A 13604-nucleotide genomic window follows, 5' to 3' on the forward strand; every position below is an offset into this window, starting at 1 on the left:
GGGTCTTGGGAGGCGGTCTAAAGCCTTTGAAATCGGAAAAGACAGAGCGCGAGCGAGCCGTCAGAGGAATCTGAGGCAACGCAGGCAGTCCTGGTAGGAAGATGGCGTTTGTCATCAAGGTCACATGGCCACTTTAGGGGACTAAAACGAAATACTAGCTGAGAACAATAGGAACGGCCACAGTGTGACCAGATTTTCCAAAGCTGTCTCAATTCCAAATATTTTTTCTAATTAGACTCGTAAGCACATTTGTGATTTGTCAGAATTCATGTCCTACACACATGTCATGACGACTGTGGGAAGGGGTGGAGTTTCTCTGGAGCTTTCCTTCAGGGAGCCTGAAAGGGGTGGGAAAAGCCCAGGGGCCAGGGTGACTCTAGAACCAGGAGGCAGCAGGTGCCAGGACAGAAGTCACCCACTAGGATCTCAGCACCCGAAAGCAACAAGGAAAGTTGATTTCTGCCAGGCATCCTGCATCTCTTAAGATCTGTCAGGCTCATTTCTGGTCTGTGTGGTCTAATGTCTGACCTCTCACCTGTTCAGAAAGTTTTCCTGGTTAGGTGCCCTGGGTCATTGTACCAGATAATCAACTTTCCTTGATTCAGGATAAGAAATGTGAGCTTTGTAAACTCATTTGTTCATATGTTATTTTGTTACTGTTCTATCCATTGGTGTCCTTGCAAATATGGCTTCTGAAAAAATTCTCCTTGATTTAACTAAATGATGAAAAGGGATCTGTTCACTCATTGGCCAGTACAGTTAGGGGACATCCACTCGTGCAGCTGTGTATTGTAGGGACCAGGGAAGAGCTGGGACATATAAAAGTAATCCAAGAATTGAAGCAGTCTAATCTGGTTGATGAGTTCTTTCTTTTGCACTTAGACCACTTTCATGCCCTTCCTTCCTGGTGCAAGCAACTCTCCAATCTGAGCTCTCTCAGAATTCACAAACACCCAAAAGATCCTGAAAAGACTGACTGGGAGGATGGGGCACAACAGAAACTCAGGCATCAAGGGTACCTGGGAATGGAGGCAGTGGCAGTGAGATGAACCTTTTCACTAGCTCAATCTTGTCCTACTGAGCTCTGGCCATCCCAGTTTAAGGTATCCCCTCAATCTACCCTCTACTAATACCCCATTATGAAGCATCATCAGGCTACTGTAGTTTTAGTTTTGTTTTGGTTTTTTATTTTGTGTGTATGTGTGTGTGTGTGTGTTTTTATGAGATACTTTATTTTAATCACATATTTACCACTCTTTTCATTTAAAAATGGTGGGGAAAAAAGGAAGGTATTATGCAGATACCAAAATATATTTCTGCTATAATATTCTTTCTTCAGTTACCATTTTGTCTAATGTCATATAACAAAATCATCACAATACATGTGGCTTCAAACAATATTCATTCTTTTTTATATATATTTTAGTTGCAGGTGACACAGTACCTTTATTTTATTTTTATGTGGTGCTGAGGATCGAACCTGGGGCCTCACACATGCTAGGTGAGGTCTCTACCACTGAGCCACAACCCCAGCCCCCAATATTCATTCTTTTTTTTTTTTTAAAATATGGAACGCTTCACGAATTTGCGTGTCATCCTTGCGCAGGGGCCATGCTAATCTTCTCTGTATCGTTCCAATTTTAGTATATGTGCTGCCGAAGCGAGCACAATATTCATTCTTAACACTTATTCTGGGTTTGGAATTTGGGAGCTGTTGAACTGATTGATTGTTGCTTGTGGGGGTGTCATGTGTTTGCTGTTGGACAGTAGCTGGAGCTGAGGTCTTCTTGAAGTCTTCTTCACTCACATTCCTATTTCTTGGACAAGGAAGATTCACGGATGGACCTTCTGGCATCTTTATGTGTTTTGTCCTCATGACAGTTTTCAGGGTAGCTGGATGTCTCCCATGTTGGCTCAATACTTCCAAGGCTCCTGTCCTGGGTAGTGTATGTGTTTTGAGACGGGAACTTACTAAATTGCCCAGGCTGTTCTGGAATTTGCAATCCTTCTGCCTTAGCTTCTCAGGTAGCTGAGATTATAGGCATGCACCACCATGCCCAGTTTTAGTTTTATTGATCACTTTGAATTGATTCAGGAATGGGGTTTGAAGGAAAAGGGGACATCTATCTGTTCTGTTCTCCAAGGCACATACTTCTCCCTCCTCTAAACTTTTAGAGGGGCTGTAGGAATCCAAAGTGTAGCCTCAAAGGAATAAGCTTCTCTTGGAGGAGTCACTCTAGCTCAGCTATTCTAGAATAGTGTTAACTCATGCAGGAGGAAGTAATACTTGAACCTGAGCTCACAGGAGAACCAGACCCTTTTACTGTTAGTCCCATGGCCAACTTAGAGACTCACAATTTCTCTGGTCAAATCTGAGAGAGAGATCTTGTATCATCTGTTACAGATAGTTAAGCCATAGTAAGAAAGTATATGTGAGTGGAGGGTGAATGGAGGGAGGGGGATGTGGCAAACCAGAAGGTAGTCTGCAGAAAACAGAAAATTTAACAACCCAGGAAAGGACAGCCATCACGGCTCAGAGTAGCACTTTCCCATTCTCCCTTTTTGTTTCCATTACACAGACCCCCGAGGGCCTCTGAGTTACTGGTTCTACCCTACTGGAAGGCAGCTAGTCCCTTCCCTAAGTACAGGGATGCAGTATGGTGTTCCAAATTTAGGGAGGGGAAGGAGGCTGCTATGTTCCATTCTGGTCACCAGGTGGCACCAAATCATAACCATAGAAGAAGCCATCTAGAAATGGACCTTGAGAGCCCTTGAACTATTTTCCTCCCTCTCCCTGACGGAATTGAAGACTAAGGAGCCTTTCAGATATGGTGGATAACCCTCCTTCAGTGAAAACGCTTGAATCTTTAAGCTAGAGCCACTTCCAGCTGAAAATTGCTAGGATTTAAATATGGCCTTCATCCCTGCCCTTCCCAGAGACCTATTTCTCAGCTTCAGATAAGGAAAAAGGTATTTTCCTGGAGTCTTTCCAGATGTCTTCACCCACCAGAAGACTTCTTTTTCTTCAAAGAGATCAGTTGAATAAACCCAGACATCGAGACCTAGGAAGTTCTGCCCAAATTCATGGACCTGCTAGGAATCACCTTGTCTGAAAAGTGGTGTGGCTGACCAGCCTCATTGCCTCTTCCAGACAAAAATGCCTGCTCTGGTGGCTCAGACATGCTTCATAAATTCCCATTGCTAGACTCTTCCACCTGGAATGCTGTGTTCTCACAGCCATTTCTTTCATCTGATCTGTCCCATTTGTTGGGGCACAGATCAGATGCCAGGAAGCCATTTTTGGTGTCCTCCAATCTGAGGAACCACCCCCTCTTCTAAATGATCATTACAGTGTGTGCCATTCACCCTGTTCCTCTACTTTATATTATGGTTATCTGTGAATCTATCTTCCCTAAAAAATTGAGAGCCCAAGGGAGGGCAAGGACTGTGCCTTATTTACCTTTTTATACCCTATTCCTATGAACACAGTAGGTGCTTAGTAAATCATCATGATATCTTACATTGTGTAGCACTTAATAAGTTACAAAGCACAATCACATTTTTTTTCTTATTTAATCCTAACAACAACTCTATGAGCTAGGTGTTATATCCCTGTTTTACAGATGAATAGGCTGACAAGCAACTTGCCCAGGGTCACATAGCTAGGAAGAGGCAGAGAAGGATCCCAAATGCAGGTTTTTGTGACCCTAAATCCAGTTCTTTCAACTTTCTGTATCCGAGCTGTTGTCTGGATGTACCTTCTTGAAGACAGAAGCCAGGTACTGGGTAGGATGGAGGAGAAGATCTAAAGACCAAACTCCCCTCTTTTCATTCCTGTTCTCTTCTCCCCACTGCTGTTTCCAAAGAGGATTTCAGAATACAATCTTATTTTTTAAGTATGTCTGGTGTGAGATGTCCTTGTGGATAAGAGAATAAAATATGGGTGAAGACAGGACAGTGAGGTGTATTCACAGCTGGTAACTAAAGGATCTTTGTCAGCCTGGAGGGCGGTCACTGGTCTGTCCAATAATTTAATTATCGACTTGGACTAGGACATTGATGGCACGCTGATCAAATTTCCAAAGGATATGAAGCTGGTTTCAGAAAGATCCCGAGAAGCCATAATGAACCAGGAAGATGAAATGTAGTTTCAGAGCCAAGTTTGTAGAAACCAAATGTTTAACTTCCTAACAATCAGTATGAAAAGGTTTCAGATGTTTGAGGTAACTACAAGCGTATTCATTTTGACACCAGCTGTACCAAATGCTAATATGTTCGGGTCTAGAATGGAGGGAAGTTACAGTTCTGCTTTCTGCTCTGTTCATTAGATCACAGCAGAGGACTGTCTTTAGCCGTGGATATTAGACACAGAGACATTAGCAGCCTGGAGCGAGTACTGAAGAGAGAGACCAGGAGTGTAACAGGACTTAAAAATCATTGTGAATGAACTCTTGGATCTGTTTAACCTGGAGAAGGATCAGCATGTTGATGGTGGTGGTTCAGGTTTCAGTTTCCAGATATATAGAAGAGGGATTTCCTTTGTTTTGCTTTGGAAGGGGATGTAATTAGATTGCAAAGGGTAGGTGCTTTGGGAAAACCGATTTTGACTCAACCTAAGGAAGAACTTCATAATGGTTTGAGATGATCCAGCATGCAATGATCTACCTTGAGAAGATGAGATTTTCCCATCATTGGAGGTATTTAAGGAGAGACAAGATAACTACTTGGCAAAGAGGTTGCATAAGGCAAACATCAGATCAAAAGAGAGGGGAACTAGGCAACCAGTAAAGCTGCTTTGGATACCATAATTTTGAAATTCAAGTGGTAAGGGGGCTGGAGGTGAAATAGTTGGAGCCCTCAGAGCGGGTACCTCTTAACTAGTTATTATCTCTACTTCCAATCTCCCCTCCTCCAGTCCACCTTACACCTATGCCCCAGAAATATTTTCCTGAATACTTTACCATGAGACCTTCCAGTTCAAATGTCATAGAATCTCAGTAACCCTAAAGGTCATCTGGGTCAGTTTTTATCAGACACTTCCATCACCTTTGCATCACCCACCTGTAGTGGTTGTCCAGTCACTGCCTATCTCTGGTGATAGGCAGCTGCCTACCATTTGGGTCAGTCCACTCTAATTTCAAAGTACTACTAATCTTTAGAAAGTCCCTTCTAAACCCATCAAATGGTTATGTTAGGATGTTGGGGTCAGGACATTTTTGTTGTTTTCTGCAGTGCTGGGGATGGAACCCAGAGTCTCACACATGGTAGGCAAGCAAGCACTCTGTCACTGAGCTACACCCCAGCCATAGGGCATTTTTTTCTTCTGTTATTGGAACTGTTGGTAATAAATTTTAAAGGACTTCAAGAGGCTGGAATCATGAGCTGAATCTTTTATTACAATTTTTCATTATAAAAAAGAAAAGAAAAAGAGCCACTTATGTTGAATCCAAATCTGCTTTCCTATAACTTCCATCCATTAGATCTCAGAGCCTTTGGAGTCATACAGAGCAAAACTATAGCTTCCTCTTCCCCATGACCCAGAAATGATTTGCTAACAGTAGACAAATTTTCCCTGGGATTCTCCAGCCCCCTCACTATCATCACCACTATTTTCTGAGTATACTTTTGGTAATAACTGTCTTGAAGTCTAGTGCTCATAACTGAACAGAGGGCATCAGGTGTGGTCTGACCAGTTTGTAACACAAGGTGATCACCTCCTTTATCCTCAACAGTATACTATTAATACAGTTCAAGGTCACAATACGTTTTGTAGCAACCAAACTATCCATTTGACTCATAACTCATGATGAGCTTTCATTTACTCTAAAAACCTTTTAGGCCACATCCTATCCTTGTACTGTTACATTTTGAAATTAAAATAAGGGACTTTACCAGTTTTGTGTAATTTTTAAGTCTGATCTGGTGACATTAAAACAGAATCCTTTTGCATGTAGTCACTTAACCAGTTGAAAGTCCACCTAGGTTCACCCCTACCCACCTTGCCACATCCTATCCTTGTACTGTTACATTTTGAAATTAAAATAAGGGACTTTACCAGTTTTGTGTAATTTTTAAGTCTGATCTGGTGACATTAAAACAGAATCCTTTTGCATGTAGTCACTTAACCAGTTGAAAGTCCACCTAGGTTCACCCCTACCCACCTTGCATTTCTCTGTATTGTCCCAAGAGTATTGAGAGAATGTTTTGTTGAATTCTAAACACATTGTGTGGGTATAGCATTCTCCTCCTCTACCTGTCCAATCTATCAAAGGAAATGAATTGAGTGGGTACTTTTTTTCCTGAATCCAGTGGCTGAGTGATCTTCACTTTCTTTAAGTGCTCACCAACATCCTTTTAATCATTTGCCTGAGAATCTTGCCCTTGATCAATATCACACTTATTGATCTATAAATTTGTGGAATTTACCTTTTCCTACCTGAAAAATGGTAGGGGCCATATTTGCCCATCTCTAGGCAGCAGCATGCATCGTTTCCATTCTCCCTGGGGTTTGTAAAGCCACCGCCCATTGTCCTGCAATTGAGCTGTGAGTCCTCGAAATGGTCAGGGCAGTTATTGACCCATACTCTGAGCTGGAGTTTCTCAGGGCAGCTCAAGGCACCCTGGGATGAGACTGCCTTCAGTAGCTTCTCTCTGATGTTCACCTTGTCCTTTCTATTCTGAAAATCCTTCTCCTTGAAGAACAGAAGGAGCAAAGTGGAGCTGAGGAGGCTTTATTTTCTCACTATAAAACCATTAGCAAAAGCATCCAGTCAGGGCATCCCATTGCTCATTCAGTAACACCCAAACTCTCCTCTGTTATGAAGACCTCTGCAACGTGACCTGCCAATCTGATGTCCCATCATTTAACTCAAACCCTCTGCGTTAGTCAGGCCAGTCCCCTCACTGTTCCTCGAGTATACCCAGACCTCATCTCCATGCTCTGTCTGAGGTTCTTCTCTTGATTTGGAATACCCACTACTCCACTCACCTATATCCCACCATAGCTTTTCTTACAATTTCTCCAGTCCTTTTAACCTTTACTGTACAATTGAAGTCACATACTAAATAATACACTTCATTCATTTTATCATGGTTCAGTTTTGTCTTCCTAATAGTTTGTACCCCACAGTGGGTATCTTCCATCTCTTACAGTATAGATAAACCAGCACAGGGCCAGGCCTACAGTCCTGTTATCATACTTCTGTGGAGATTTCCACAGTGACCAACTTCTGACCCTTCATACACACTACTAATTCAGATCCCCAGATAGCTGTGTCCTGTTCCCTAAAGGACTAAAATAGAAACCAGATAAACCTAGGGATGCAGGCTGGATCTAATGTAGGCACTAATGATTTTTGCAATGTGGAATAAAATCCAAGTATATCCTAATCTTCTCTTCAAAAATCTGTTTTTGTTTTTGTATTTTGTTGGGCTCAGTGCTGTTGGTCAGCAATGGGGCCAAGAACCTCAAGTTACATGGGCACAGAACTGTCAGTGAGCTTGAAATCTTGCCTGTCCTGAAGGTCACCTCCTTTATCCAGGCCTTTCAAAGGTGTGAAGACCAACTATAATTTCTCCCTGATGGGTCCCTAATAGAATTGGAGCTGGTTTTGCTATGGCACCTTGAGTTGTGAGAGGAGAGGCAATGTCTAAATTGCCCCCAAATAAATGGCCTTCTAACTGGAGGCATTCTCTCTCTCTCTCTCTCTCTCTCTCTCTCTCTCTCTCTCTCTCTCTCTCTCTCTCTCTCTCTCTCTCTCTCTCTCTCTCTCTCTCTCTCGTGAGCGCGCACATACCAGAATGGGAGGCCCTATTTGGAAGTATCTGAAATAGAGCAATCAAAGGATGGAACAAAAAATGAAGATGCTGAATTGACCTCAAAAGGTGATGTAATCCAGCCAGCCCTCTGCTCTCAGGAAGATGAAGGATAACAATGCTTTCCTCAGTAACCATTTGTTCCATTTGTCATATGTTATTGGGAACTTACTGGGTGCCCATAATTACTTCCTATCCATAGCAAAGTCTTTCCTTGGGTTTACTTAATCTCATTTTCTCCTCTATCACTCTCAGAAGAAATGGAGAACACAGGTCATGAGAGAACACTTCTCTGTCCTGGTTTAGAAGTCACACATTGAAGATGGCAATAGTACACTTGTCACTTAGTAGTAGTGCTCCACAACCATTGAATATTACCAGGTTGGATGTTACCTTCCTTTTTTATAGCTTAAAAAAGAAAAAAAAAAAACCTACCCAGTTCTTTGGCACATTGCTTTTTTTCTCCAGATCCTCTCTTCTTTTCCACATGTTAAAAATGTACTCACCAAGAGTAGATCCACTAATGCTTTGTAAAGCATAACCAATGGCCAGTAGAAAGGAAAAAGTGGAGCAGGACTGTAGGAAGGGTCATCTACTATTGGGTGGCATTCTAGGTCTGTTTCCACCACTAACTGAGTTGGGGATTTTGGGACCCATTTCCCCAATTATAAAATATGTGGATTGGACTAGATAACTCTGGGGTTACTTCTAGTTCTGATCTACTCCAATTACTTCCCAGCTCCTCCATGCTCTGTTTTTGTTACCATATATTAGTATTCCCCTTAGTTTTGAAAAAAAAAAGAAAGGAAAGAAGGGAGGGAGGAAGGGGTGAAAAAGGGAGAAAACCAGTTCTACAACTGAGGACTCTTTCAAATTGTACATCCTCTTCCCCATTCTTTTTTTAAAACTATATATCTCTCAAGTCAATCATTGCCAATCTCTCTTGTCCCATGTGCCATATTAGTATATTAGTTCTGGGTTTTGGTCTCTGTACATACTACCCTGTGTTCATCCCCTCTGAACATCATTCTGGTTGTGATGGTTTATCTCCCTCATTTTGTCAGGGTCAATTTGAAGAATTCTTTTCCTGATATGTGAGGTATCGACAACCCTGCTTGACTGTCAAACTTGATGATCAGATTTCCTGTTCAGTTCTTCACGTCAATGAGAATCATATGAAATCCCATAATGCTAACCCTGTGGAGCCCCACTGAATCTGTCCCCTGGAGTTGTCAGGGGGCTCACTTATCACAATCCTGAAGAGAAATCACTCTCAGGACCTCAGTGACTTCTCCAATTCTACTTCACAGAACAGGAATCAAGTATCCCTAAGGAAGAAGGGACCTGCTCTGTCAGTCACCCAAGGCCAGGGAGTCCACATAGCTGATGCCGCACTGGATTTGGATGCAAAAAAACTTTAGCATGTTAGAGGTCAAACCTCCTCCTAGCCCCCAGTTCAAGGTAAGGGCAGGATGGTAGCGTTGGTGGTGGTGGCATCGGAGAAGGAGGCGGAAGAAGAGGAGTAGGAGGAGGAGGCGGTGTCGGTGGCAGCAGCAGTGGTGGTGGCACAGAGAAGGAAGGAAGTATTATTTTTGCTGTTTCATTAGGAGGCCCGAGGTGCTGAGAGGAGGCTTCAACTGCAGGAACCCAGAGCGCTGGGGGGTAGGGGGGTGGGGACAGCAACCTGATTAAGATCGGAGAGGCCTTCGTGCAGGGGGCCAGCAGAGTGCAGCCCAGATATGTATCAGCTTAAAGGTAGGGGAGTCTGATGGAGGCTGCCTGATTGCCTGATTTCTAGCTCGCAGGGGCACCCTGCTCCGAAGTCTGTTGGGGCAAGGCCTGTGCAAGGGAGGCAGGTTGGGAGTGCTAACTGGATTTTTTTTTATTTTTATATCAAGACACTGTGTTTAAAATTTTTACAAAGGACAAACTCCATGGGTTTCCGTTAGTGTTTTAAGAACTTTTCTTTAAAAAAAAAAAAGCCAACAACAACAAAAAACACCGCCTTTTTGAAAGAGAAATGACAGACACAAAAGAGACTGTAAAGAAAATGGGGTGATTTTCTGATAGCATTTCCCCAAGGGCAGAGGCAGAACCCAGATTATATACTGGGGGGTGGGGGCAATAATGACATGGCCCCCACAGTACCTTGTTTGCCAAACCTAGGATACCCTGGTCTAGCCAGGCCAATACTGCTTGCCTTTGGGGGAAGCAGATCACCCTGCAGGCTCTGTATCCCTCCACCAGGACACAGAAGGTTGGAGATTTCTCCTTGATGGCCCTCCAGCCCCATCCATCATTAGCCACTTCCTCCGTTCACCCCATGGTCTTGCTCAAATCTGTTTCTTTTTGGGAGTCCTGTTCCTTGGTCTGATTGTGTGAGCACAAAGGGTTCCAAAATCAGAGAGACCTGAGCCTGGAACCCTCACTTCCAGAGCCTGTTAGCACTCATGGGTTGGAAAAGCATTTGTTCCAAAATTTTAAAAAAAATCAACAAAAACAAGACCCAGAAAAAAGACCAAGTCTGGGGGAGGAAGAGCTACTCTGCTCTTTAAAGCTCCCAAGTCTGGAGTTGGTCGTTGGTGCAGTTCCAAGAGAGGCCGAAGGCGAGCACCAAGGGGGTGTCCAGCTGTTGCTTTCAGGCCCCCCAGGAGTGTCTGTGGTCAGGCTCAGGGAGCTGGCTTCAGCTGCTGTTTCATGGATCCTCAGTTTACCAAGGACTCATTTGTGTCCCCATTTGCAGGGTTTGTCCAGGTTTACTTCAGTATTTGTGTTTTTGTACATGCGGGTGCATGTCCACATCTGTCTATGTTTGTGCAGATGGGTCTGCTGTAGGGTGTGGGTGCGTGCGTATACATATGTGTGTTTGTGTGTATGTGTGTGTGCACATATGCACATGTGCATGTGTTTGTGGATCTGGAAGGGAGGGAGCTGGGAGATGAGCTGTGCTCTGGGTTGGAGCTATACCCGGGTAGTGGAATGTGAGTGGGGCAGCCCGGTACTGTTGAACCCTGCAGCAAAGGTGTTATAGGGGTGCAATGTCTGCAGCCCTACCAGGGAGTTGGGAATCATAGTGATGGTGTTGGGAGTCATGAGTGGGATGTCATCAGGGGAGCGCCGCAGGGTCAGGGTATAATCGGGCAATGCAGTGAGGCGCAGTGTGTCATGGGGGGGACCAGCCTCACACTCATGGTGAGTGGGTCCGAGCTGTAATGCTGCCAGCTCCTCCTCAGGAGCAGCTCCCAATTCAGGGGCTCCAGCTCCCCTCTGGGGGCTAGTCTGCCGCAGAGGCTCCTGTCGCCGTTTGTCCTTCCGGTAATAGAGGGCAGCAAAAGCCAGAACATTGAGGAACAAGAGGGAGGCCCCCACAGCGATGGTCACACTTAATTCAGTGGAATAGTCTCGAGGGTTCTCCACCAGGAGAGGCCCTGCATCCTGGTCCCCGTTCCAGGACCCTTGGGCGTTCTCATTGCTGTAGGCAGGAGAGATGGCTGGCCGCTTGGTGCTCCAGGTCTTGCCATTGGGCCTGCGGGTGATGTGGGAGCTGTGGGTGGTATCCGGGGGCGGCACTTTGGTGGTTGTGGATGTATAGTGGAACATGTCATGCAGGTTGTACAGGTGGGGCACCAGGTGTTTCCAAAAGGCAACCTTAGTGGCTCGGTAATGATCGCGGACCCTTGGTTTCAGCCCGATGTGAAGGTAGAGCTGGTCTCGGGGATTGTATTTAGACCAGGCCACTTCCTCAAAGCGGTTGGCCTTGGTGTGAATGAACTTGGTGTCCTGGGGGACCGGCTTGTTGGGATCCCTGAAACACCACATGGAAATCTGGGGTCACCACTCTACCTAGATAAGGAAGGGTCCAGTTTCCTTCCTCTCACACCTACACCTAAACTTCTTCCCCTGTCCAAAACTTACCACCAGTTCCATCTTTTTCAGGGTCCCTCCCTCTGTCCATACCCATTTCTGCCTCATGGCTTGAACTCCTTGTGCCCACAATGGGCATCATGGAAACTGTCTCACTCTTCCTTGTGCTTATCTGCTAAGATCAGGCTGTAGATATTTTGTCTTCTCCCATACTACTGAGCATTTATCAATCTTTCCAGCTGTCCACTTTTTCTCCTTTAAAGGTAAAGGCTGTTCCCCCCCTTTTGAGCCAGAGACTCACTAAGTTGCCAAGGCTGGCCTCAAACTTTGTGATCCTCCTGCTTCAGCCTCTTGTGTAGCTGGGATTACTGGCACATGCCACTGTGCCTGGCTTCTACAGGTTCTGTCTGAATGTACTTTTCATGGTCATTTCACACAGCCTCTGACTGGTTAACCTTGATTCCCACAACTCTGCCAGTAACTTGCATTCCTGCTAGGTTGTGATGCTAACAGAGTTGTGAGTCTCAATACAATTTTTCCTTTATTGGTTCTGGGGATTGAACCCAGGGCCTTAGACATGGAAATCTGGTGCTCTATCACTGAGCTACACCTTTGGTCCCTTCAGTAAAATTTTTGAAGGAAGGAAAATGGCCACAAAATCTCAAAAAGGAAGGTAGGAAGGGGAAGTGAAGGGGTTAACAAGCAAGACTTTGGGAATATCGTAGGAAGGGAGATGATGAAAGAAGTTAGATAGTGGAGCAGAAGGGAGTGCATGCTGAGGTTCCAAAGGGAAAAAATTTTTCTCCTTACCCAGTCTTGGCAAAGTTGGTCCAATAGGTCATGACGACAGCACTGAGCATAACGTCATTCTTGGAGAAGTTGCAGGGGAAAAGGTCAGTGGGGCCTACCATAGGGACACCAAAAACGTAGGGTACTTCATCCCCATGTGCTGCATCTGACCAAGCAGGCTTCATGAGGCTCTGGCAGTGATGGTAGAAGGCGTAGAAATAGGTAGGTGAGCCGTATCGGGCATGCAGATCAGCTGTAACCACAGAGGGCTCCACCCACTGGTGGTCAGTGAAGAGTGCCACCAGTGTTTTACGACGGGTCTCAGGGTTGTCACGGTCTGCCCAGTCTGTGTACATGAACTTGATGGTTTCCCGCAGGGTGTCCTTACCCTCAGGGTAACCATACAGATTGTCCACAAAGTTGGAGACAGAATAGTCAAAGTCAGTGCCAGAGACACCATCCTCAGGGTCCACCACCCCTTCTACAAACTTGAGACCCTCACCCTGGTTGACACCTAGCATGATGTCATAGTTGAGGAACTCGCCCTGTTCCATGAGGATTTCAGGGTCATCAGGAATGACATCACCATCAATTACAGGGCCAAAGGCCACATGGTAGCGGGCGGGCTGGATGTCCTGCTCTACCAGCTCCTTGGCGCTCTTTTGCCGAAGACAGTCCACCATATCCACAGTGTCCAGTACGTTACAACCCACTTTATCTGCCAGCAGGCTAGTATACTTCACTGGTTGGTAGTTCACAGCCCAACTGGACAGAGCAGAGCCACTTTGGATGATGGCCCTCTGGAAAAGCCCTACAGAAGATAGGTGGCACTAGGTTAGATCTATATTGTAACACATGACCATGAAACACCTTATTCCTTTGTCACCGAGGCCACCCTATGGTTTGCATTGGCTAGGAAGGAGGAATAACTCTTTTAGTAGGGGATAAAGAGTTAGGACTGGAGAGGGATTGCTGAGTCCCTTCCTTAATCGGTCCTGTCTGGTTCCTTCATTGTATCCCCGGTCCTGGTGGGATGGTTGGTAATTTGGGGGTTAAGGAAGTGTCAGGAAAAATTAACCCCTTGGATCCCAGCCTCCTTTGCTCCCTCTCTTTATTGCTCCTTGTCTCTCCCTCTT

General features: G+C 45.0%; 1 protein-coding gene and 1 long non-coding RNA gene across 7 annotated transcripts in view; one reads left to right on the top strand and one right to left on the bottom strand.

Moving 5' to 3' along the window:
- Window positions 1–13604, top strand: part of LOC306651940 — a 19869-nt gene continuing 6265 nt past the window's right edge. Inside the window, exon 1 of the long non-coding RNA XR_013761245.1 lies at window positions 1–93. This is a non-coding gene — a long non-coding RNA (uncharacterized lncRNA). The remainder of the gene's footprint in view (window positions 94–13604) is intronic.
- Window positions 7795–13604, bottom strand: part of NLGN3 (neuroligin 3) — a 25694-nt gene continuing 19884 nt past the window's right edge. For all 6 annotated transcript variants that reach the window (XM_079124904.1, XM_079124902.1, XM_079124901.1 and 3 more), the window contains 2 exons: window positions 12490–13279; window positions 7795–11620 (listed from right to left, as the gene is read on the bottom strand). In XM_079124904.1, coding sequence (XP_078981030.1) covers window positions 10777–11620; window positions 12490–13279 — 1634 coding nt within the window. In that variant the 3' untranslated portion in view covers window positions 7795–10776. The remainder of the gene's footprint in view (window positions 11621–12489; window positions 13280–13604) is intronic.

This window comes from Sciurus vulgaris (assembly GCF_902686455.1).
Source record: "Sciurus vulgaris genome assembly, chromosome: X".
NCBI classification, from domain to species: Eukaryota; Metazoa; Chordata; class Mammalia; order Rodentia; family Sciuridae; genus Sciurus; species Sciurus vulgaris.